General features: G+C 39.8%; 1 protein-coding gene across 2 annotated transcripts in view; it reads right to left on the bottom strand.

The window, feature by feature from the left end:
- The window catches only part of LOC140488189 (E3 ubiquitin-protein ligase DTX1-like), a 254,164-nt gene that overhangs the window by 35,092 nt on the left and 195,157 nt on the right, over positions 1 to 23,915 (bottom strand). For both annotated transcript variants that reach the window (XM_072588076.1, XM_072588075.1), the window contains exon 3: positions 1,505 to 1,566. In XM_072588076.1, the coding sequence (XP_072444177.1) occupies positions 1,505 to 1,566 (62 nt within the window). The remainder of the gene's footprint in view (positions 1 to 1,504; positions 1,567 to 23,915) is intronic.

Raw genomic sequence — 23,915 nt, 5'->3', positions numbered from 1 at the left:
GTGTTTTTCAAATGGAGAGAGGTCATAGAATGCTGTGGTAGAAAGGGGTTCAGCTGTCCGAGTACAAGGATCATTAAATGTTAGCACACAAGTATAATCAGTAATTAGGAAGGAAGTTGAATGTTGGTCTTTATTGCAAGCAAGAGACAGCGTAAAGTAAGAAGTCTTGCTATATCAAGACATTGATGGGATTGTACTTACAGCACAGTGTACAGCTTTGGTCTCCTTACTTAAGGGGAGACGGATTTGCATTGGAAACGCAGCAGGGTATATTCATCAGGCTGAAACCTAAAAAGGTTATTTTATGAGGAGTGGTTGAGTGGGTTTGGCCTATTCGAGTGTAGAAGAATGGGTGGTGATCTTACTGAAACATTCTGAGGGAGTATGACAGGGGACACACACAAAGCATGTTTCCTCTCATTGGGGAATCAAGAACTAGGGGACTCAATTTACAGTGGAGATGAGGAGGACTTTCTTCTCTGGGGTGCTGTTAATCACAGAAAGCAGTGGAAACTAGGTCATTCCATTTAGTCAAGACAGAGTTCATGAAATTTTTGTTCAATAAGGGGATCAAGGATTATGGGAACAAACAAGCTAGTGGAGTTAAGGCCACAATCAATCAGCTCCAACCTTTTTGAGTAGCTGGAAAGGATCGAAAGGCCAAATGCTTAACTCTTGCTTCGATTTCTCAATCTCATTATCTTATGATCTCATTATAATGCAAACATCTCAACAGAACTCCACATCACAAATAAGATACTTAAACATAATATTCTAGGCCTGAAACTCTTCAGCTTTTGTTTTCTGGTAATATAGTGTCAAAATAACTACAAAAGATTAAGGAACAGAGTGAAAGAACTAAGAAAGAAACTAACATAGAAAGAACTAAGTTGCAATCCTATGGTTTTATGATCCGCTGAAATTTCTGTGATTGTGTGTAAAGTATTTTATTGGAATGCCACAGGTTATCTTCAACCATTGATGAACTGCCTACAGCCCCTTACTATGAGCAGAAATCCTGTAGTTAGGTTATCTTAACTGAATCATAGAATCCCTACAACGTGGAAGCAAGCCATTCAGCCCATCAAGTCCACACTGACCCTCTGAACTGCATCCCGCCCAGATCCACCCTCCTTACCCTATCCCTGTAACCCCGCATTTCCCATGGCTAACAGAAGGTGAACGCAATGTAAAAAGCTACATACCATAACATTTCTGTTCTGATTCATTGGAAAGGGATTGGAAAGAGTGTTGCTGCTCTTGTTTTAGTCCCGAGATTAGGAAGTGATACACATGATGCTAAGTTACAAGACTGGTATCTACAATTGAATCCCTGCACTAACAATAGGAGATTCAGTACAGTAAAAGACTGAACAGTGTGTGTACAAAAGGTGGATTGCTACCTTTATCCCCTGCTTGGATATTAGGGTCAGACATGACAATGAATTAGTTTTACAGTTCTTTAACCACCTGCTCAGTGTGAAGGCACTGCTTTGCTTCATACCTGCAAGTGCTGGGTGGACAGGACCAGATCCATTTAGATTTTTCACTGGGAGAGCAGGAACACTGGAAGAAATCAAAAGAAAAGTATTAGGTTTCTTAATGCTGAGATCACAAATCCACAGACTATAACCAAGATATTTCCATACACCCTGTGTTCATTTTGTTGCTAATCTGAATCCCAAAGATAATAACATTGCTACTGTGCATTGGATATTTGATACCTCAAAATTACCTAGTGTTTCAAAGTCTTCAAAATATTTGAAGCTCCATCATTCTGATTGGTTTAATGCAGTATATCAAAGCTTAATGACAACAGTCAGGCTCAATTTAGTGTCCATCAAAAGATATTTGCAGCAAATAAATATGAACTAGTTGCTCTCATTAATATGATTCGGCCGATGGGAAGTGATGCGCTGTTATTGGAGCCTGATGAGCAGACTTAAAAAGTTCACAAAGGGTTATAACATGAAGAGGCTGAAACTGTGGCTTATTTGTAATAATGAGCTAACTGTGAACAAGGAGGACAACAGATCAATACTAAGTCACGGCTGCAGTCTTTAGATTCCTTTAGATCACCATGACAACATAACCCATTCACATATACACTACTTGCCACTGTGCTTAAGGAATACCCTGAAATTCCACTCAAAAAAGTTACTGTCTGAGCCAATACTTCAAGGTATCAACACAAGTTTATGAAGAGGTTGCAGTTTGTAAAAGAAACTTGCAAGTTTGGACAGCATACCACTTCAAATTAGTGTCATTAAAGTAGGAGAATAAATTATTGTTACTGGAGAACACATCAACTTTTGAGAGATATGCTTTCAAAGACTGGCATATCTAAATGCTACTTGGGGAGAGATCACGAAGAACAGGATTTTCCTGATGGATTTTGCACCCAGCAATTCCCAGCTGGGAGAAATAGAAAATTTTAGTTGCCTTATGTTTTTATAAAAAGGCTTAACAATCTGATCTACAGGCCAGCAGCGCAAAATTCTGCACCCTCCTCCCTCTATTTGTGCCCTCAACAGGGCCTAAACATCCAGCACTTTCTTTCAATTCAAAGTTTGCAGAAATGTTCACTGATAAGATTACAGGAACAACTCAAATATAAAAACATCAAAAGATCCCAAGAATAAAGAGAACAGCCAAATCGCAAGCTCATCACACAACTAAATGAGAAACTATACAATAAAGATCCCATGGTTTTTTTCAAGAAGAACAGAGTTTTTAGGCTGCTCACTATACACACACTAAGATTTACAGTGAAGCTGTTAATCCCTAGCAGTTTTAAATGGGTACTTTTAGCTATTGAGCATAAAGGCATATGTCTCAAAAGTTTATGAAAAATGGTTCTGTTTTACATTGTCCAACATGGACTTTTCGCAAATGGTGTCCCTTAGGAACCCGGGGCATGGCTTCTTATATCAAGCCTCCTCTCTCACTGTGCTATTGTTCATGGCCTGATAATAATCCATAAGCTACTGATCACAAGTTATTGTATTTTGTCATTTGGTGATGCACTTTGGAATTAAATTTTTAAAACTCATGAAATAAAAGCAGTAAAGGGTTCTTTAAAGTCCAGTTGTGTCCAAATGTTAGTCTCCAAACGTTAATGCAATCAATAAATATCTGAGCCAGAAGGAGATCTGAAAAAAAATTCCAAAGATGGCTTCAAGCAAGTTCCAAGATGCCTCACTCACACTGAGTAAACATTTAATAAATGATGCATTTATAGGCCTGGGAATTGTTCCCTCCAGCCTGCTAGCTTGAACTGAATAACAATTTTTTATGAGAGAGTCTTTCTGCAGTACCTTTCAGGAGCATCAGTTTGAATCACATGATGACTATACTTTCTTGAACACAGGTTGCCTAGCAGAGTTTGCCTTCAATGCGGTCTGGTTTGCAAAATGGCCTCATAATGACCTTAGGCCTTCTCTTTGCTAACAGCCTAGCACTTGTATTAGGTGTTGCCCCAGTCATGTCTCCTTCTGTACATAACAGGACAGAAGGTGGTTCACTTCCAATCCATAATGACGGATGCTTAGGGCATGCCTTTGCACCTGAAAAATGGGCATAGCACCACTGAATTTCTAGATTATAGTCTACAAGGTCTCATTTAACAAACATCAAGTAAAAGAACCCTTAACCTGAACTTTACATTATAAAAGAGTTTTTACTATCATTTACAAATGTAGGAAAACACAGAGAGGCAATCATCAAGAAAATCTCATTTGGGAAATCTTAAGTTTCATGAGGGATATATGCCCCAACAGTTGCCATATCCATGCCACATACAAGAGTTGGACAAATGTGTTAACAATTTTTTAAATTATTCATTCACAGGATGTGGGCATCAGTGATTAGGCAAGCATTTTTGCCCATCTCAAGTAGTCATGAACAGACTTCTTGGACTGCTGCTGCCCTTTGATGTTAGAACACTCAGTCATGTAAGGGAGGGAGTTCCAGAATTTTGACCCAGTGACAGTGAAGGAACACTGATATAGTTCCACGTCAGGCAGATGGGTGTCTTAGAATGGAACTTGCAGATGATGGTGTTGTCCCATACACCTGCTGTCCTTCTCCTTCTAGATGAAAGAGGTCATTGGATTGGACAGTGCTGTTGGAGGACCTTGAGTTATTTTACTACATTTTGGCAACAGTATATACTGCTGCCACTGCATGTTGGTGATGAAGGAACAGAACATTGACTGTGGTGTATAAGAGTCCTGAGGAAGGGCTTATGCTTGAAACATCGATTCTCCTGCTCCTCAGATGCTGCTTGACTGGCTGTGCTTTTCCAGCACCACTCTCTCAACTCTGATCTCCAGCATCTGCAGTCCTCACTTTCTCCCTGTATAAGGTGCAAATCAAGCTGTCAGTTTTGTCCTGGATGGTCTCAAGATTCCTGAATGTTTTTGGAGAGTATCCTATCATCTTCCTAACTTGCAGATAGTGGACCGGCTTTGGGATGTCATGGGTGAGTTACTTACTTCAGAATTCCCAGCCTCTAACTTACTGTTGTAGCCACAGCATTTACATGGCTGGTCCAGTTCAGTTTCTGGTCAATGGTAACTCCCAGAAAGTTGATGGTGGGGCATAAGGGGCGATGGTTAGACTGTCCCTTGTTGGTGATGGCCATTGCCTGGCACTTGTGTGGCACAAATGTGACTAACTCTCGAATCAGTTGCCATTTCACACATTTATTTTTATGCATACTTTCAGTGATGCTTTCAGCAGTCATAAAGTTGTCAATTCATTTGTGTTCATCAAGGCATATGTGGCGAAATCATTAAAAATGTTTATTGAGAAGCTGCAGAATGTTCCAAATTTTTGTTTTAATGAAGAGGTGTTGATTTGCTTGTTTCTGTTGTTTGAGTGTTTTCTGTTGTTTCTGTGTGGATTAAATTGCTGAATGAAGAATTAAGTGGATGAGCTTGAGCACTTTACAAAATGCCTATTTTTATCTCCAGCGTAAAGAAATCCTGATCCACACATAATCCTGATTCATTCAGAACATTTCTCAGCAAAGGATTTACTAATGCTTAATCCACCAGCCTGACAGACCCAGGCAACATAAGCATTCTCTTAAGGATGGGAAAAACACTGCTCAGCAATCACACTCCACTGCTCCCTTGCTTGATTGCACTTCAGTGGTTTTCACTGTAACTGAGCCAGAGCAAGTTGTTCATATTTGTTCACAACGAAGATCAATAATCTATCCTGGCCATGTGCCATCCCAAAGTCTATTTAATCAAGGTCTGAAGCTCCTTATTAAATACCCACATTTCTGAATAATCAATCAGCAATCTCAAGGTTTTTGTGGCTTGAAGCAATGCCACTTATGACTATTAGAGCCTCTCCAAACGCCTGATTCACATTTTAAGACTGTCCCAGTAGTGATCGCACTTACCCAGTAGTGAGGGCACTTACCCAGTAAACAAAGAAATCTTCATTTCGCCTAATGCAAGAGTCAGGAACTCTGGTTACCTTCCCCTTTAACACTCCTCGAGTACCAAATGTGGATGCAGAGATGAACACAGTCTCACGATTTGTTTTATAAACTAGCTTAATCCTATCCGACCCTGTAACATCAATGACATCACTTGTGCGTAATGTGTCACCTGCTAGGATTAACAGGGAATCAGCAACCTGCTCCTGCAGACACGTAGACACATATTGAGCTGGGAATCAAGCAAATTCTAGGAGCACCAGCCAGTAGTGAGGGCTTTCCACTGTTTCATATGAGATTGCCATCACTCTAACAAGAACCAAGCTTCCCTATTGAAGGAGATCTAACAAATGCTAACTTGATTGGATAATGTAGCAGTTGGAAAATATAGTGCCTATTATTACCAGAAATAACTTTTTAAGAAATATATCACTGCAAGAATTGCAACATCTCCCCAACTAGCTGCTCCCTTAACATTAGGCAGGCTCCTATTCTGCCTCTAAGAGTCATGTGCACATCCCACAGTGGACTCCCTGCCCAAATACAGCTTAGCTGACTGATACTTCCAAGTACTTCCTTCTGTCCCCACCACCTCATGCAGTCCTCCACTTCAATTTTTCTGACCACTTAGTTCTTAGTCTCATACAACGTTCCAAAGAATTGATGGAGGAAGTCTTCATTCCTGCTTTGTCATGTCATATTTCAAACCAAATATTCTGGGGATGCTGGTGGGAATTGGGGTGGTTGTGACATTGTGGAGGTGAATAAAAGGTTGTGATGCTTAGAAAGGTAAAAACACTTCAAGCCTGTTATTTCATACAGAAAGTCCTCTTTAAGGGGTCAGGTTAAAAGATCTAACTTCTGTTTTCCAAATCTGCATCTTGGCCATTGAAATACATCAGCCCAATTCCAAGCAGCAAACACAAAGAAGATGATTTCCACTGCCTTGGATTCACATTCCAGCTATTCAGAGATAGTATTAAGCACCTCTGGAGCAGGTGGGACTTGAACCAGGCTTCCTGGCTCAGAGGTGGGACACTACCAATGTGCCACAGGGACCCTTGCCTTGGATTCAGAAGAAAATCCCAATCCATTGAATACAGGTGCAGCCTTTATTTGGGGCGAGGGTGTCTGAATTATCTATGCAAATTTAGAAAATGCAAGTTTATTTATGGAGTCAAGGGTTTAGAAATAAGATGAGTTCATTCTGTTTATTTATAGACATTACACACCATTTGCAAACACTGTTCCATTTACTGCCACTTACTTAAATATCAGGTTTAAGCAAAAGTTGATGACATGAGAATAACGGTTTGTCTCTTCTTTCAAAGCAGCATTTTAGATGAGAAGCGATAATGTCAGTCCAGGTTCTACAGACACATATTTTAGAAAGTTATTTGAATTGTTTGTGACAAGTAGTAAATTGAAGGTCTATAATATTGAAAGATGCCATTTGACTCTTTACTCAGCACTTGAGCAAATCATTTGAATAACATTTGTGCGTCCTTTGTCTTTATCTACATATCCAATCACACTTAAATTTCTGAAACAACTGAGACAGTTTCTGACCCAACAACAAACAACCCTAAATATGTGTTCCATATTCTCAACTCTCTGCATAATGACGTTTCTCCTGCTCCCAAGCAGGAGAGCTACATATGTGAGCGACATATGTTTCCAGGATAATCTGAGCTGGATAGGGCACTTTTCAGGATCACAATAAATGACCTGCCTGTGAGTTTGCGCAATGTACAAAACCTCCAGCACTCTAAACTTCCAGCATTGAATCTTCAACCCCTCATTCTTGACGTCTTCACGATTGAAAAGGTTTGCTACCTACATCTTTGTCATCCTTTCATAAGTTTGTAATTTTCAACACTTTCATCACATCTCTCCACATTCTTCATTTTCCTAATAATAAAATGCATTTTTAAGAAATGCTTTCCCTTAGCACCACATGCTATTGGCCTTATTAGCAAAGGTCTAACAGGGTCTGAGTCATTTGTTTGATGCTGAAATGTGGTGCATCACAGCCACCTCAGGTTAATGGCTGCCTCTGAACAAATAATTTCTCGCTGTACATTGCACAAACTCACAGGCAGGTCATTTATTGTGGTCCGGAAGAGTGCCCTATCTAGCTCAGAAAATCCTGGAAGCATATGCAGGTCACAAAACAGCTAGAACTAGCTGTTTAATGCTGCTGCTAAGCAGTACCAACACGAGTCGTATAGGCCACTAAAAGGTTGCTTCTGTCGAGCCAAAAAAGATGTTCAGCCTATCACACAAATGAGCAGTGCGGTAAGTGAACATCCTTCCTCATTATGCTGTTGTGATGCTCAGTCTGTAGTCTGTATGTCCTAAATACTTGAATTAAACAGCATGTCTCTTCAGCTGTTTACAACAGGTAAGGCACTGACTGCATCAAACGGCATATGGTTGCAAAACTCAAGATTCAGTGTCCAATATTAGCTGTGATTTAGAAGTTGGAGAAACTTGTTAAATAATCAAGTATGCTAACTCTTGGGTCACAATTTGTACAACCTCGGACTGAGGCAGGCTCTCAGTGTGGCTTATGTGTTTACTGGAAGTTATAGATATTAATACAAAGACCAGTTCTTTACTGATAGAAAACAACTTGTATACTCACTGCGCCTGATCCAATTCAACAAAACATGCGACAATCATTTTCTGGTTCATTTCTCAAGACAATGCATTGACCAGAGCCAAGCTGGCTGGCTTAAATTTAAGTATAACCGTTAACTATCAGTTATCATCTAACTGGGGCATTCTCAATGGCAATGCATCTGTCAATCAAGAGGCTACTTGCCAACCAACCACCACTGTCTTCTCATAGAGTCATAGAAATGTACACCATGGAAACAGACCCTTTGGTCCAACTGGTAAATGCCGACCAGATATCCCAACCCAATCTCGTCCCACCTGCTAGCACCCAGCCCATATCCCTCCAAACCCTTCCTATTCATAAACCCGTTCAAATGCCTTTTAAATATTGCAACTGTACCAGTCTCCACCACTTCCTATGGCAGTTCATTCCATACACACCACCCTCTGTGTGAAAAAGTTTCCCCTTAGGTCTCTTTCATATCTTTCCCCTCACACCCTAAACCTATGCCCTCTATTTCTGGACTCCGCCACCCCAGGGAAAAGACTTTGTCTATTTATCCTATCCATGCCCCTCATGATTTTATAAACTTCTATAAGGTCACCCCTCAGCCTCCGACGGTCCAGGGAAAACAGCCCAAGCCTATTCAACCTCTCCTTATAGGTAAAATCCCTCAACCCTGGCAGCATCCTTGTAAATCTTTTCTGAACCCTTTTGAGTTTCACAACATCTTTCTGATAGGAGGGAGACCAGAATTGCACGCAATATTCCAACAGTGGCCTGACCAATATCCTGTACATACAGAATAAACGCTGTTTTCCCTTTACAGTGATATTTCTTGAATCCAAGACAAAAAAAGCTTTGTGTCTTTCCCCCCACAATACGGATGCTAAAGGTGCTATACAAATGCATATTGTAGTAGTTCTTGCAGTAGTGTAATTCAACACCTTCCTCTGAATAGAACAAAGCACTGAGACAATATCTTGTTGCTGCTACGTACGATATATTCCCAAGAAATTTCACCGGATGAGGGTACAGATTGGACCCCAGTTCTATCCCATGACAGTGGAAGGCAACTTTCGGATCCTGTTACTCTGGATGAACTTCATTTACCTTTCAGTGACCAGTTTCAGACAGATCCCCTAACTGTACTTTCCCTACCCTTTGATTGTGGAGCAGGAGACAGAGTGCAACATAACAAAACAAGCAGGAGGAAGGAAAACACACTTACAAGAACAACCACCAAAGGATTTATTAAACTTACAGCCACAGTCAGGACTTGTATGTATACAAGTATAATTCCCATCAAATTTCTTTTCAGTTTCCTGGAGAAAAAACAAAGAAAATCCAAAGAAAAAAAAAGACTATAGTTGTCCTCTCAGAATTATAGAATAACGTATTGAACATGGAGTGTGAAAAAATCAGAAAGTCTTTGATAGATGTTATTTTACTTACAGTGTGGAAACAGGCCCTTCGGCCCAACAAGTCCACACCGACCCAGACCCATTCCCCTACACCTAACACTATGGGCAATTTAGCACAGCCAATTCACCTAACCTGTACATTTTTGGACAGTGGAGCACCTGGAGGAAACCCCACACAGACACAGGGAGAGTGTGCAAATTCCACACAGACAGTCGCGCGAGGCAGGAATTGAACCCGGGTCTCTGGCGCTGTGAGGCAGCAGTGCTAACCACTGTGCCGCCCATGTCTCTGTTGTAGAAACTAGTTTGGCAACTTATCAAAAATAAGAATGGAATAGAAACTTTCCCATCAAAATACAATCACAGGTTATTAGATATCTGACCTACAGACCTACTTAGGCTGTTCTCCTACTTCTAATGTTTTGAGAACACACTTCGTCTTCTCATTTTAGTCCATGTTATTATGAGGTATTCAATGCATTTTTGACAAAAACTGTCACAAAATGAGTAAAACCTGCACAACAAGCTTGATGCTCCCAACAGGAATGTAACCAACCAACAGTGTGGTGAGGATGGGAGTTATAGGAGCAATGAATGACACTGAGCAAACAAAATGTGGTCCACTCGTTCTCTCTACAAGTGCATATCAAATATGTAGCATTGTCAGTAACATTTCTGTTGATGTTCAAATATCATACTATGCTTTGAATGGACAGGAAAATATTGTACAGGCTTTGTAGGTTAATTGTGGCAATAAATCCAAAAACAGCATAAATTGAGGGATTGACAGAAATTAGATAATTGGATTGCCTGTTTTGGTTAAAGTACAAACATTGATCAGAATAGCAGGTGAAATTCCTTCTCTTTTAATATTGTGATGGGATCATTCATATTCACTTTATGCAGCAATATGGTTTATTGGTTCAATCTGAAAGGCAACATCCCTGACAACATCACAATCCCTCAGCACTGCAGTGACTTGCAAACCCAGATTACGTGGCTAAATGATGATCGATGTCAGAAACGTTTGACTCAAAAGTAACAGTACCTTCAACTGAATCTGACCAACACACAACACTGTGGACAACTTATTTTCTTCTCTGAAATTGGATTGCTGTAATATAATTTAACTATTTCATCTTTCATCTCACTGGTCATTGAAAAACGTGCCTCAGTTTTACTCCAGGCCCTGTTGGTAATGTAATTCAGTTGTAACATCTGTGCTGTCAGCTGTGGTATAGTCGGTAGCATTCTGGTCTGAGTCAGCAGGTTGTCTTTTCAAATTTCACTCTCGAACCTGAACCCAAAAATCACGGTGATCGTCTAGTCAGGGTGCAATGTTCCTTGGGCACACGAGGGTGCTGCTGCAGCGCTTCCAATCAAAAGCAAAGGAAGCTTGTCATTGTGACAGTTTGAACTTTAAAATACATTGGCACCTCAACTTTGGCACTACATCCTTCTATTCCAGTTCTATACTGCAGTGCTGCACTGTCAGAGGTACCAACTTTTGGATAAAATGTTAGCCCAAGGCCAATTTACCCTTTTGAGTGGAGTTAGAAAATCCTATGACACTTCTTCAAAGAGCGAGCACTGGAAATGGTTGGGACAATATGGCAAGCATTGCAAAAACAGATTATCTGCTCATACTGCATTGCTATGACAACGCAATTAGTATGATTTTGCAGGGTGTCAAGTGATGCACTTCCTGCATTAGAACAGTGACTCCATTTCATTGGCCACAAACTGTTTGGGATGTAAAAAGCCCTATCTAAATGCAAGTCTAGCATTCTTTCATACTATACTGGCTTGCCTCATTATTTCTCTGTAGCCAGGCTAATTTCTGTTGAAGTCTGCGAATAGATATTAATGTGCGAATCACAGTACATTTTAAATTAGCAAGGAGCTATCCGGCCTTCAGTTGGGTACCAACTGCAATGATTTAAATTCCTGTCAAGTTAAAGTCAATGTGAAGGTGAAGAATATGAGGCCATCTCCTAAAAATGGTCTCACACAATATTACTACATTCAGGATAACTCCAAATTCTAACTAATGGCTCAGTTTGCCTGAAAAACAAACAAACCAAGGTTCAAAATTTGGTATTTTACTTCATTCATTTTACTTTTACTTCATACCAGACAAGAAACAAGAGGTACAAATGTTATACAAGAGAAACTTGTATAACATTTAGAAAACTACAGTCAATATTCTCGAAGCAGTCAAGAATAATATAACAGCTGTTATTTGCCCCAAGTACAACAGAAAACAATACTTTGGGAATAAGACTGATTATTTCCAAAACTATGACAAAGTAATTCTAAATGCTCAGAGCAGCATTAAATCTGTTCTTACAAAACTGACCTTGTGTTATATGAAAAGCTTAGGAAACCTTCTAGTTCTGTGAGGTCAGCTGGAGTTGGCTGATGATTGTTGCTGTGCTTTTGCTTCATACTATTGTAGTGACAGGCATAGCAATGCTCAAAACAGGCCCATAAGCAGATATGTTCTGAGCTTATTGTGGGGATTTGTTTATACTTGATATCTTGAAGTCTACTTGACCTAAAATGTCAAATTCAGAGACCAATCTGGACATTGGAACAGATGCAAACTCTTGGCTTGTTCAAACTAATATTGATGACTGGAAAAGTACAAAGCTGCCTTTGTACGTTTTTGTTTGCAGGATGTTTTTGACCTACTTAAGATTAAAAGTCCAATTTTCTTTTTGGTGAACAATTCAATCACCAGACTGTTATATATGGCTTATCAGTTAGTGACCTACTGTGGGGAACTCTACTTGTTCTAACCCATCTTTTTATTATAACACTAAACTCACGAACCATTGCTTATATAGTAGTACTATAGTGATGGATTCAATGGCTTTCTAGGATTCTTTAACGGGGTGCCTACAGGCAAAGTCATGTGATATGAAGAGATGTTGACTAGTTATTGATTAATGACTAATTGAATGTTGGTTCTATTTCAGAACTGGATTGTGGAAAAGGTTGCAAATTCATTTGGTTGCCTATAGGCATGTTTCAACCTACAACAGTTGGAGACAACTATAGGCTCTTTCTAGATGCATAATCTGGGATGAAACAAAATGGCCTCCCTCATCTGCATGATCTTGTGAGAAGATGTAATAAATAATCAATGGTTGAATTGGTCCTCTGAGCAAAATAAGTGTTTTGTGAGGTTGAACTAACATAATAAGCAACACTGAGTGCTGCGGTGTCCACCATATTCATCCATAACTGTGCAAGCTGAGATAGCTCAGCTATTTGGGGTGGGAGAAAAACAAACATATGCTTTAAGCAACAGTGCTTAACCTGCTTGGATTACTACCTCAGGCATGACATTGAGTGATGTAGTGACACAGGTTTTAGTTAAACTTCACCTAACAAATTAGGAGACAGTTTGTAAAACTCAATGCCAACTAGGGCACAGAAGATAGACATTCTGACACAAGGTTCCCACATAATGATGATAGAATACCTTTATATGAGTGTTGCAGTTGTAACTGCATACTAGATTGCACACAGAAACACATTTGATAAATGGCATATTCCTTGATGTTCTTAAGACTTATGAGGGGCAGCTCATGTGCTATTGCTCGGTTTTTCAGTTGCATTATAAATCTAACAAATAGCAGTGATGTACTGAAGATACAGACTAATCTGGGAATTTTTAAAAAATGCATAATGCAGGACAGGAACATATTAGCCCCACATCCTCAATATGCAAGTGAAGTTGCATGAAATGTAATTATTTTCTTTATTTGAGTAAACTTGCTATACTACGTTAATCACCTCGAAGTAGCATTTACTTTGTAGCTCTTACACTCACTCATCTTTTAGAAAGTACAAGGCATAGCTAAATGGATATCTCCATGACTGATTTTTCCAGACGGGATGTGGCACAGGATACTGAGAAAATATTTGCATGTACCAATGAGCAGAAGATAAACACATTACTTATGTCATTAATCTGTGTGTGTCAACAAATTAGTAGAAAATAATTACCCTGATTTTACAAAGGGTATTTTCACCTGTCTGAGACTTGCAGCAAGGGAAAGTGGTTGGGATTCTGCATAATCTGCTCCTCAGTGTTCAGACATTCAACTACAAACAGGAAATGGCTTTCCTTCAGCTTTCTGCTCTACAAGTAGAGAAGGATTGTCTCACTCCACAACAGCAATGACATGGAAAAATTCAAATGTGTTTCCATAAGATAGAATCATTGACTCCAATGCACTCATGCTGGCATCCCATGCACTACCCGCTGGAACTTCAGCTCATCCAAAATGTGTCTTAACTAATACCAATTCCTGTTCACTTATTACCTCTTTGCTCACTGACCTCTACTGGCATGGTCATGCAACCTCTTTATTTTAATTATAAATCCCTCTAAAACTTCTCCCATCGTTATCTCTGTAATCTCTGCCAGCTCTGAGGTACCTATGCTCAACTAATTTGAGCCTCTTCAGCATCCCTGATTTCAACTGCTTCACCATTGCTTGGCCTGCATCTTCAGTTGCCTATGCCTTTAGCTCTGAAATTCCCTCCTTATACTTTTCTAACTTGAGGTATTCCTTTTGGACATTCCTTAAAACCTACCCTTTGACCACATTTTAGGTTGTCTTGACATAATATCCTTTGATGTGGCTCGGTTGTTCACATTTGATTTTAATAATGTTCTTGTGAAGTTAGCACTTTGAATATAATGAAATGACCTATACAAACCTATGCTCTCACTGTTGTGAAACAGAACATTGGCCGTTGATGCACACATTAGTTGTGTAATCATCATATTGCAAATACAAATTCAATGACAAAAGGGATTTTAAATCGACACAACCAGCTTTTGGAGCAAGAAATTCAAAACCAGTGGCAGGCAAAATAAACTGAAAATATGAAAACATTATCAGAGTCCAGTCAACCAGGTGCTTTATTTAATGAAACCTCCTTAAAAGTACTGGATTTTAGTTTGATTTAATGTTGTTTGTAATGTCATAGTCTGCCTGGCTTACTTGTAACTGAGGGACAGGAAGCATTTACAGTTCTGTTCATTGATATAAAATGGGGCTTGGGAGAAAACAGATGCAGTTTAGTCTCTGATTATGCCTGGAATTTATCAGGAATCCAAAAACAAGACTCATTGGGAGAAACGGTTATAGAATTACTGTTTCTTTTTTAAAAAATCGTCTCTGTAAAATATTAGTATCCCACAAATCTCACAGCAAGTAAAGAATTCTAAAAATGAAGCAGGGATCAATTTTGTTAAAGCACCTCCAGCCCTTGCAGCAACTGAATGTTCCAAGCTCTTGTGGTTTTACAGATTTTGTTTTCTCACATCAAACATTTGTGCACGGAAGTTGAATAAACTTGTAGTTCCAAGTACAAATCAGCAAGTTCTATTTTGTGAGCTCAATTCCAAGTGGCTCCTCTTACTGAGGAGGGAATTCTTCCATTGCGTATACTGGAGCTACAGGCAAGAATAAAGGGGAACACTTTATAGTGGTTAGTTTGGATGGATGCTTTTTATAATAGTGAGCTTTTACCATTTTCGCTTCCAATGGTTGTGGCATTTAATGGAAAATGGTGTAAATGATCCCATGATGGGACTGATCATATCCATGTATATTGAGAACACACTGAGGATTGGAAAATATCAGGCCAAGAAGATTTTTAGTGAAGATCATATTTTCTTTCTGTTTGACCACATCGATAACACTTTCAAAGCAACCATCTTTTTTCTTCCTATTGTTTGTGTTCAGGACAAAAGAGCACTGGGGATGTGTAAAAACTGAGAAATCAGTTAGAGCACTGAGATCTGTCATGGCATATCACCCCAATTCTGAAAGCTTTAAAAGATTTTTAAGAAACAAGGTAAATCAGCAAATAATGATTGCAAATAAGAGTGAACTGATGACTGTACATTGATTTTTTAAGAAAAATTGAAAATGACCTATAAACCAATGAATAAGTTGCACAAGATGTGTACAGTGTGACCCCTTTTGAAAGCAGGTCAATGAGTACCGTTTTTGTTGGTCAAATTGAAAGAACAGCTTTAAAATTAGATCAAAACCCTGCATTTCAAAGGGATTCAATCAGAGAAAACATGCCATTCACTGGACTCAACTGCGCCTGTAACAAAATGCATCATTTTAATGTTGTTGCTCATGATTTTCCACAAGGTAGTTACCACAAGTTGTTTCCAACAACCTTCTGGTTACAGCTAGAAACCACACAATGTGAGCCTGTGCCTACGGTGTTTTTGTGACACTGACTTGTTGTGTTGCCACAAGCTCAGATGATCACAGTCTATCTGCCCCTTTCACCAACAGTTCACATTTTCGCAACACTGCACACTCAATAAATAACCCAATCTTGTGCAGCACTTTCGAGTGTTCACACATATCTGATATGGTTCACCTTCTTTCTTCTCAAGACTGGAGATTTCCAACATCAGACAGACAAACTGAGCTACAGTCTCTTTATTGAGTGAGGTCTTGTCAGAGAGAGAAACAAAATTAAAGTTGTCTACTTACATGATGCTTTCCATCTGTCAGTGAGTGGGCTGCCTGGTGCACCACTAGGTCACAGTAACAACTCAAACTGCACTTGTTCAAATTCAAATGACGTGCACTTCACTTGTGGTGTAAATGTTTCCTTAGTATAAAGACGTGGAAACATATGAAATTGAACTTCCTCTAAGTGACCAAATGCCGGTTCAGTGATAGTAAATCATGTTTTCTTGATTTTTTTTTAGAAGTCCTTGCACAAAACTGCATAATGCCCTAGCAATTATTTGTTGTTTTCCCTTCAGTGGCTAGGTGTTTTGTTTTGCAATGTGTTTATGTTTATTTTTGCAAGTCATTAGTTTTGAATGATGCAGGATGACCGTTGTGGGTTGTACCATTTAAAAGGAAGTGAAAACGGGAAGAAGTTTAATACTGAGAACCAAATGCTGTGATTATTTGAAGTTTTAACTTCAACTCGAGGACGTTGCAATCATCAGATGCTGTCGAAAGTCAAATTTCGATGCAACTTTTCTCATGCTTGACCACATTTTCTGTGGGGGAGGGAAGGCTAAGTTCAAATTACTGACACCCACATTGGTTTGCTAACGTAAGGAAAGCAAAAAAAAAAGCTGGGGTAACTGGAAGGTGTGAGAGTATATGAGAAAGCGGATGTGAATTGGTTTCTGAGTTATTTACAAAATACAAGAGGAGTGAATCCAATCACGTAAATCGACTTGTGAGTGGGAACCTTGCAACCACCTGTATATATCTGAAAGCACATACTGCTGGCTGCAGCAACGGGCTGGGGGCTGCTGTTGTTCGCAATTCATTTCCAGCCAGTGGTTAAGATCTTCAGGTCACAGACCAACTTCAGGTTTCAGATGTTGCTTGCTAAGAAACCTTATCAGTAATTCTTTAGAATTCTGTACCAGCTGTGATTCTTCTCCACTCTCATTCTCAGATTAGGGCTGCCTGCAGTTTAGGCTCAGCATTAACTATACGACATTGCTGACCCAGGAAAAACATGTTCATCTCTGCAAAAGATGGCAGGAAATTTTCTGTGTGTAAACCAGTGGCAAGCACTGAAAACTGAAAATCTCCTCCAAGATCATCACTTTTATGAGTGGACCAATAGACTAGTACAATGTATTGTACCTCCAGCAGACTGTACACACAGGCTGACTTTGTGATTCAGAAGTGCTCACTGCTAGCTCAAGACCAGAACATTTGAGAAGTACAAATGCTTGCCTGCTCATTCTTTATCCTTGTACACGTAGGAACACTTTCTCCCCATCTACACTGTCCAGTCCATTCAGGATTTTGAAAACCCCTATTAAATCTCCCATCAACCCTTTTCCCTTCACGGAGAATAATCCCAATTTCCTTAATCTACTCTCCTAACTGAAGTTTCCCATTCCTGGGAATCACTTCTGTCAATCACTTTTGCACTCTCTCCAGTGAATTTACATCTTTCCTATAATGTGGTGCCCATAACTGTATGTCAAAGTCTACCAAGTACCTTCTACAAATTCAACATTATCACCTTGCTCTTGTAGTCTATACCCTTATTCATAAAGCCAAGGACACTGTGTGCTTTATTAACTGCATTCTCTACCTGTCCTGCCAGCTTCAATGATCTGTGTACACATATCCCCAGGTCCCTCTGCTCCTGAACCTGTTTTTTAAAAGGTGCAGGGATACTTTTCAATTATATGTTTTAAAGGCTTTTGATATACTGTTAGTTTGCCATAAAGCTGACTACTGTAATATAACTGAAAGTCATTCTTAATTTTTTGTGATAAGTCCACTTTTTGCTGCACGAAATAAACAACATCAAGTTACCATTCTTAAGTAAACCAGTGAAGGTATGTTAATGAAGCAGCCTTTTTAAAACGTGCTAAAATGTTGCTATATTGTACAGATGCTTGGGAAATCTTGTGTTTAGTAATATATAACTGTGACTGTGTAAGAAGTTGAGGGGTTTAAAAAAAAGAACGAGGTAGTTCAATTTGCACGTTTTATCCAAAGCAAAAACTGGTTGCCCTTTGGTTCATCTCTGCCCATACAGCCAGCCAAACCCTTTGTCATATCTCATTCATCAATCCCACCCATCCATTGTAGTGGTAACAAATATGCAGTTTTAAAATAAATAAATTAAACATTAAATCTGCAAGGGAACCAGAACATGCTGGAAAATTCTGATGAAGGGGCACCGAGCTGAAATGTTACTTCTGTTTCTTCTCATCTCAGATGCTGCTTCACGTACTGAGCATCATAGAATGTTTTGTTTATATTTCAGAATTTTATGCATTTGTGCTATATTGCTTTTGGGCTGGAGGATTCTTATCCCCTGCATAAGGGTTAAAACAAATGGTTGGATATGTAACTGATTTATCAATATTGAGTTCTCACTTGTCTGTCATGGAATCTTTTGAAAGGTTTGGTGTGAGCAAGGAACTATCTCTGAAATTTAACATGTTGCAGAAAGGCTAGACTATCATTGTACCATAATTTGTTTTCACTGGTACCCAACGTTGAAGCTGTGCACTCAATCACAGTATCTGAACTATTAGAATGCACCATTATTGGAATATTGCAGGGAACCTATTTCTGGCAGCCGTCCTGGAATGCAAAAGTTTACAATGCATCCTTAGCAAGTCAATAAAGGAGGTAATAAGAAACTTGAAATTGAGTGAATTAGACTGGAACTGATACTTCAGCTTACACTAGGTTCTATGGCTGTGATCAATGCAGGTTACAACGTGTACTTCATGAGAAAGAAATGAGATTCAGCTCAGACATCGATTCAATTAGGAAAAAGTCGCTTAGAGAGAAAGCAATTAAAAACAGAATGAAATAAACTCAAGGTGATTCGGTAGTTTGCCCATTTATTCTGATGCGGAGGATAGCTTAATTCAAACTCCCCTGTTGCTTTCATATTGGGTTCATGGACTGATTTAACTATCGGGGGAATTAATCAAATTCTTCAATGCATAAACTCTGGGTTATGAGCTACTTTTACTAGCTAAGATGTAACTGGGAGAAGCATTTATCTAATAATCTGCCTCCAGTGCAAACAGGTAGAAGCTGGCTCCAATAATGAACTGAATGTCAGTTGGGCTTCCTCTTGGTGAGTCCTATATTAATAAAGCAAGCTGTTCCCTCAGGACAAGTCATGTCATTACAAGAACAATCTCTTAGCACACAAGCAACGAGCTCCTAACACCTGGGAGAGAAATTACCTGGGTTAGCCCTTATTTACAAGAGAAAAAGAAACAAACTATATTAGATAGTTGAAGTAAATTCAGAGATTTGCCCAAAGACACAAGAATATGAATTGGTCTGTATGGAGCCTGGTTTACTTCTAACAGTGAGATGGCTAGCAAACCAACTGTATTGGGCAATGGTTTTGCTACTAATTTAGTAATCTCATTTTGCAAACTTCACAGGCAGCGACGGAACCTCTAATTACTTTGTTTGTACAATGTATATTGGTCCTCGTGTTGCTGCACGCAGGCAGTAAGATAAAAGGGCTGACCTATGCACAGCCCTGAATGGGAACTTTGGGCTGTGTTGTTAGGCAGGTATTTTAAAAGCCGTCAAACCTCGTGACCTTGTAAACATAAGGCCTAATGCTAAACAATGAAATTCCTTTACCAAAATGGTTACCAAAGCATTTTTTTTGTGGTTCCTGTACCATCAATATGTAGATGGTAACTTAACTTTAATAAAGATCCTATTGCTCTGAAATAAAGCTCCTTCTGCACTTGCTTTTGGGTAAGGAACATGAGTTCAAATCCCACCAAGAAAGCTGGAGGAATTAAACTTCTATTAGCTAATACATTTGGAATAAAAAGCTAGCATCAGTGATATAACTACTCTTGAATATGAAAAATCCACCTGAATTGCTAAATGTCCTTAGAGAAGGAAATCTGCTATCACTAGCCTATTTGCCCGATATGACTCCAGATCCAACACAATGTGGTTGACTCCTAGCTGCCTTCTGATATGCAATTGGATGAAACTGCTGCAGAAATGTCAAAATTGGGAGAAGTTTCTCACAAAGCAGTCAAACATGGCATTGCCATATTCTCCAAATCATACCACATAGCCAATATCCCAATTCTCCAACACTGTGCCTGAATATGTTTTGCCCCACCAACAGGACAGTTATAGCAGGGATGCTGGGACAGTGTTGGGCAGGCAGTAGGGAGCGGCCTTGCTTAAGGATTGGTAAGGAGTCCACAACAAACATTCCAGAGCCCATGGTGTCTCACAACAACAGGTCAAACAGGGCATGTGGAAATTTCCTTACCTTCTACAATCTTCCTTCAACTGATGAATTAGTGCTCCTCCATATTAAACACTACTTAGAAGAAGCACTAAGATTAGCAAGGGCCACAGAATGAGAGAATTCAATGTCCATCATCAAGAATGGCTTTGCATCAACACTATCAACAGAGCTGTTTGATTTCTAAAGGACATAACTGACAGACTGGGTTAGGGACAGGTGGTGAGAGAAAAAACCAGAGAGGAAAAACTGGCTTGATTTTCTCCTCACCAATCCACCGATCACAGATACGTCTGACCATGACAGTATTGTTAGGAGAGTTCACATGACACATTTTTTGGAAAAAAAAATTGATTTTCATCATGACTGCACTGTTCATTATCCTATGTGACACTGTCTCTATGCAAAATGACAAGCATGCAGAATAGATCCAGCAGCATAAACCCCTGGATCTACGAGGTGCTGTGGGACTTCGTTAGCAGCTGCAGAATTCTAATCAACCAAAATGTTTAACTTCATGGTCCAGTATATCCTTCACTCTTTCACAATCATCAAACCAGGGAACAAACTCTGGTTGAAAGAAGAGTGCAGAATGACATGCCAGAAGCAGCAGCAGGTAAATCTAAGACTATGGGTCGAACCTGGTAAAGCTACAATACAGTTCTACATGCATGCTAAAAAAAGAAGCAACATGTTATGAACAATGCTCAATGATTCCACCACCAATAGTACAGATAAAAGCTTTGCAACCTTATGGTGGTAGACAATTAAGGATGAAACTCAACAAACACTTCCCATTCTCAATGATGGAGGAGTCCAGTGTATCAGTGCAAAAGGCAAGGCTGAAATACTTGCAATCAACATCAGCCAGAATTGATGAGCACATGATCCATCTTGTTCCCAGGTAATTCAATTCATTCAGCCAATTCAGTTCATTCCATCCTGCTGTCGTACTTGGGTCTTGTGCTTCAGATCAAATTGTGCCCTTCACCAAGCTGATCAACATTTGCAAGTTATTGACAATTTTGAGATAAAACCCAGGTATGTCCCCTCCACAAGAACAACAACAAATCCACGCAAGTGGCAGGCAAAGACCATTTCCAGCAAGAAGGAATCTAACCATCCCCCCTTGATGTATAACAGTATTCCCATTGCTGAATCCTCCATCATCAATATCCTGGGAGTTATGCAGACTAGAAACTGAACTGGGCCAGCATACAAATATGGAATCCCAGATCCAACCCTTCAAGTTAGCACTGCCTTGTTGACCTGTTCATCTTCTTTCCCACTTATCTGCTCCACCCTCCACTCTGACCTATTACCATCATCCCTCACCTGCATCTGCCTATCGCCTTCCACTCTACCATCCCCCAGCAATTCCTGATGAAGGGCTTATGTCCAAAACATCAATTCTCCTACTCCTCGGATGCTTCCTGGCCTGCTGTGCTTTTTCAGTGCCACACCTTTTGACAGCATACAAATATTATGACTACAACAGTTGGTCAGGCAGAGGCTGGGAACTATGGCAAGTCAAACTTATCTCCTCATTCCCCAATGCCTGTCCAGCATCTATAACACCTCCAAGCTCTTGAGTGTGATGGAGTACTCTACACTTGCCTGGATGAGTGCAGGTTTAACAACACCATGTTTATGCAAGATGTCTTTGACAATAGAAATGTGCTTCAGTCTCTCCATTAACATGCTCATCAGAAATGATATTAGAGAAAGTCCCCATTGGGCCAGTCAAACCTGTGCTGCTGTTATTTGGAGCTATTTGCGTGAATGTGGTTTGACACCATCCAGGATGATGCAGCCCGATTGAATGGCATCTCGCTGCATGCACAACCTTCAACATTCATTCCCTCCAACACTGACATTCAATAACAAATGGGTGTACTATCCAAATGATGCACTGCAGCAAATCAGCAGGCCTCCTTAGGTAGCATCTTCCAAACCTGTAATTTCCACTGTGTAGAAGGAGCACGGCAGCAGATGATGGGAACACCTAGCGTCTTGACTTTATATTGGTATTCCTTCACTGTTGCAGTATTAAAATCCTGCATCTCCTCTCAGAGCAGTTCTGTAAGTTACCTCAGTACATGATTGCAGCATTTCAAGAATCAGTATCAGCTTCTCAAAGGCAATTAGGGTTGAGAAACAACTGACTTTATTGGGGATACTTAATTCTCAAGGACAAGAAAAATGCCCTATTGCTCACCCAAACCTTGCCCATCCTTTTCCAAGGGTCATGGTAAATGAGGAGACTGGAATTCCTGTTCCCATGGCGCTGTGAGCACAATAGAACGATGTCAAAGACAAGCCTTAGGCCATCTCAGATCTCTGTGAGCACCATGTTCTTATAGATCTGACTGCATACACAATGATGGCCCATTAAAGACACCCAACTGAGTCAGTGGACTCAAAAATGAAAGTTAAAAAGTTCTAGAAGGATGAAATAAAGTTGGATCTTGAATCTAGGAATACTAGTCTGAATTTGTGTCTGCGACAACTCTTCGAAGGAGGGCAAGTTGTCACAAATGCAAGCAGTGGTAAGAAAAAGCAAGAGAGGTGAATTTTGAGTGATCAATCCAACATTATCCCATCTGCACTTTTGCCAAAGGTTAAAATGCTCTCTATAATCTCAATCTTCGGTCAGCTGCACTGCTTAAACTAACCAAACTATGGTTGTTTAATAGCAGAACAGTTCATCAACAGCACTAAAACTTGGCAACAAGACAATTAAAGGTTTTCTTTCCTTCTTAACATTATTACATAAGTTCAGCTGACCATAGCAATGGATTTCAAAGACTTGTTGAAGCTATCATAATTATGTGTATTAAACTAGCACCAGGAGAAATAAAGGCAGAAAGAAAATGAGACTGAAGGTTTGGAAGGACTGTTAATTAGCTGAACTCATTAAAGGCCTGTTGGTTGAATATCTCTTCTCGCTCGCCAGTGATATTGAAGTGTGCCGCATTGCTGAATATCTAACCTTTTCACAAATATACCTAGATGCGGCTCCCTTACCTGTCAGAGGTAGCACAACCTAAAGGAGCCCTACAGCTGCCAGTACCAACCTGTGATACCGTTTCCTCAACTGCAGGTCTCCACAGACCTTTCAATGCCCTGGTAGTGAGTTTGTGCTGTGGAATCCATCTCCTGGTGTAAATAGTGTAGATTCCTGCACTGTGCCTAATCACTTAAGGTGGGAACAATTCTGGTGATAAATTTTACATTCATTACAAGAAATAGCTGGGGGTGATGAGAATGATTCAGCAGAAAAAGGTCTAAGAAGCAAGGACAAAATTAAGACTAAAGGCAAGTGATTTAACTGGGATTTGAGGATTTTTTTTTCAACCAGAGGGTAATGGGGATCTGGAATGCACTAACTGGGAGGACATTTGAGGCAGGAGAAAGTACATTGAAATGTCACAACATTCAAGGCTATGGACCAAGTACTGGAAAGTGAGATCAGTGTAGATAGGCAGGCACAGACTCAATGGGCGTCTTTGGAACTGTGTGACTGCATGAACTAAGATAGATTGGCTCAGAAAAATGCAATTGTTCCTCCAGTAACAAAAGTGCCTCAGTTTTGAGATGAAGG

The sequence above is a fragment of the Chiloscyllium punctatum genome, chromosome 17 (genome assembly GCF_047496795.1).
Source record: "Chiloscyllium punctatum isolate Juve2018m chromosome 17, sChiPun1.3, whole genome shotgun sequence".
In the NCBI taxonomy this organism is placed as follows: Eukaryota; Metazoa; Chordata; class Chondrichthyes; order Orectolobiformes; family Hemiscylliidae; genus Chiloscyllium; species Chiloscyllium punctatum.
This window is presented reverse-complemented; position numbering and strand designations above follow the sequence as displayed.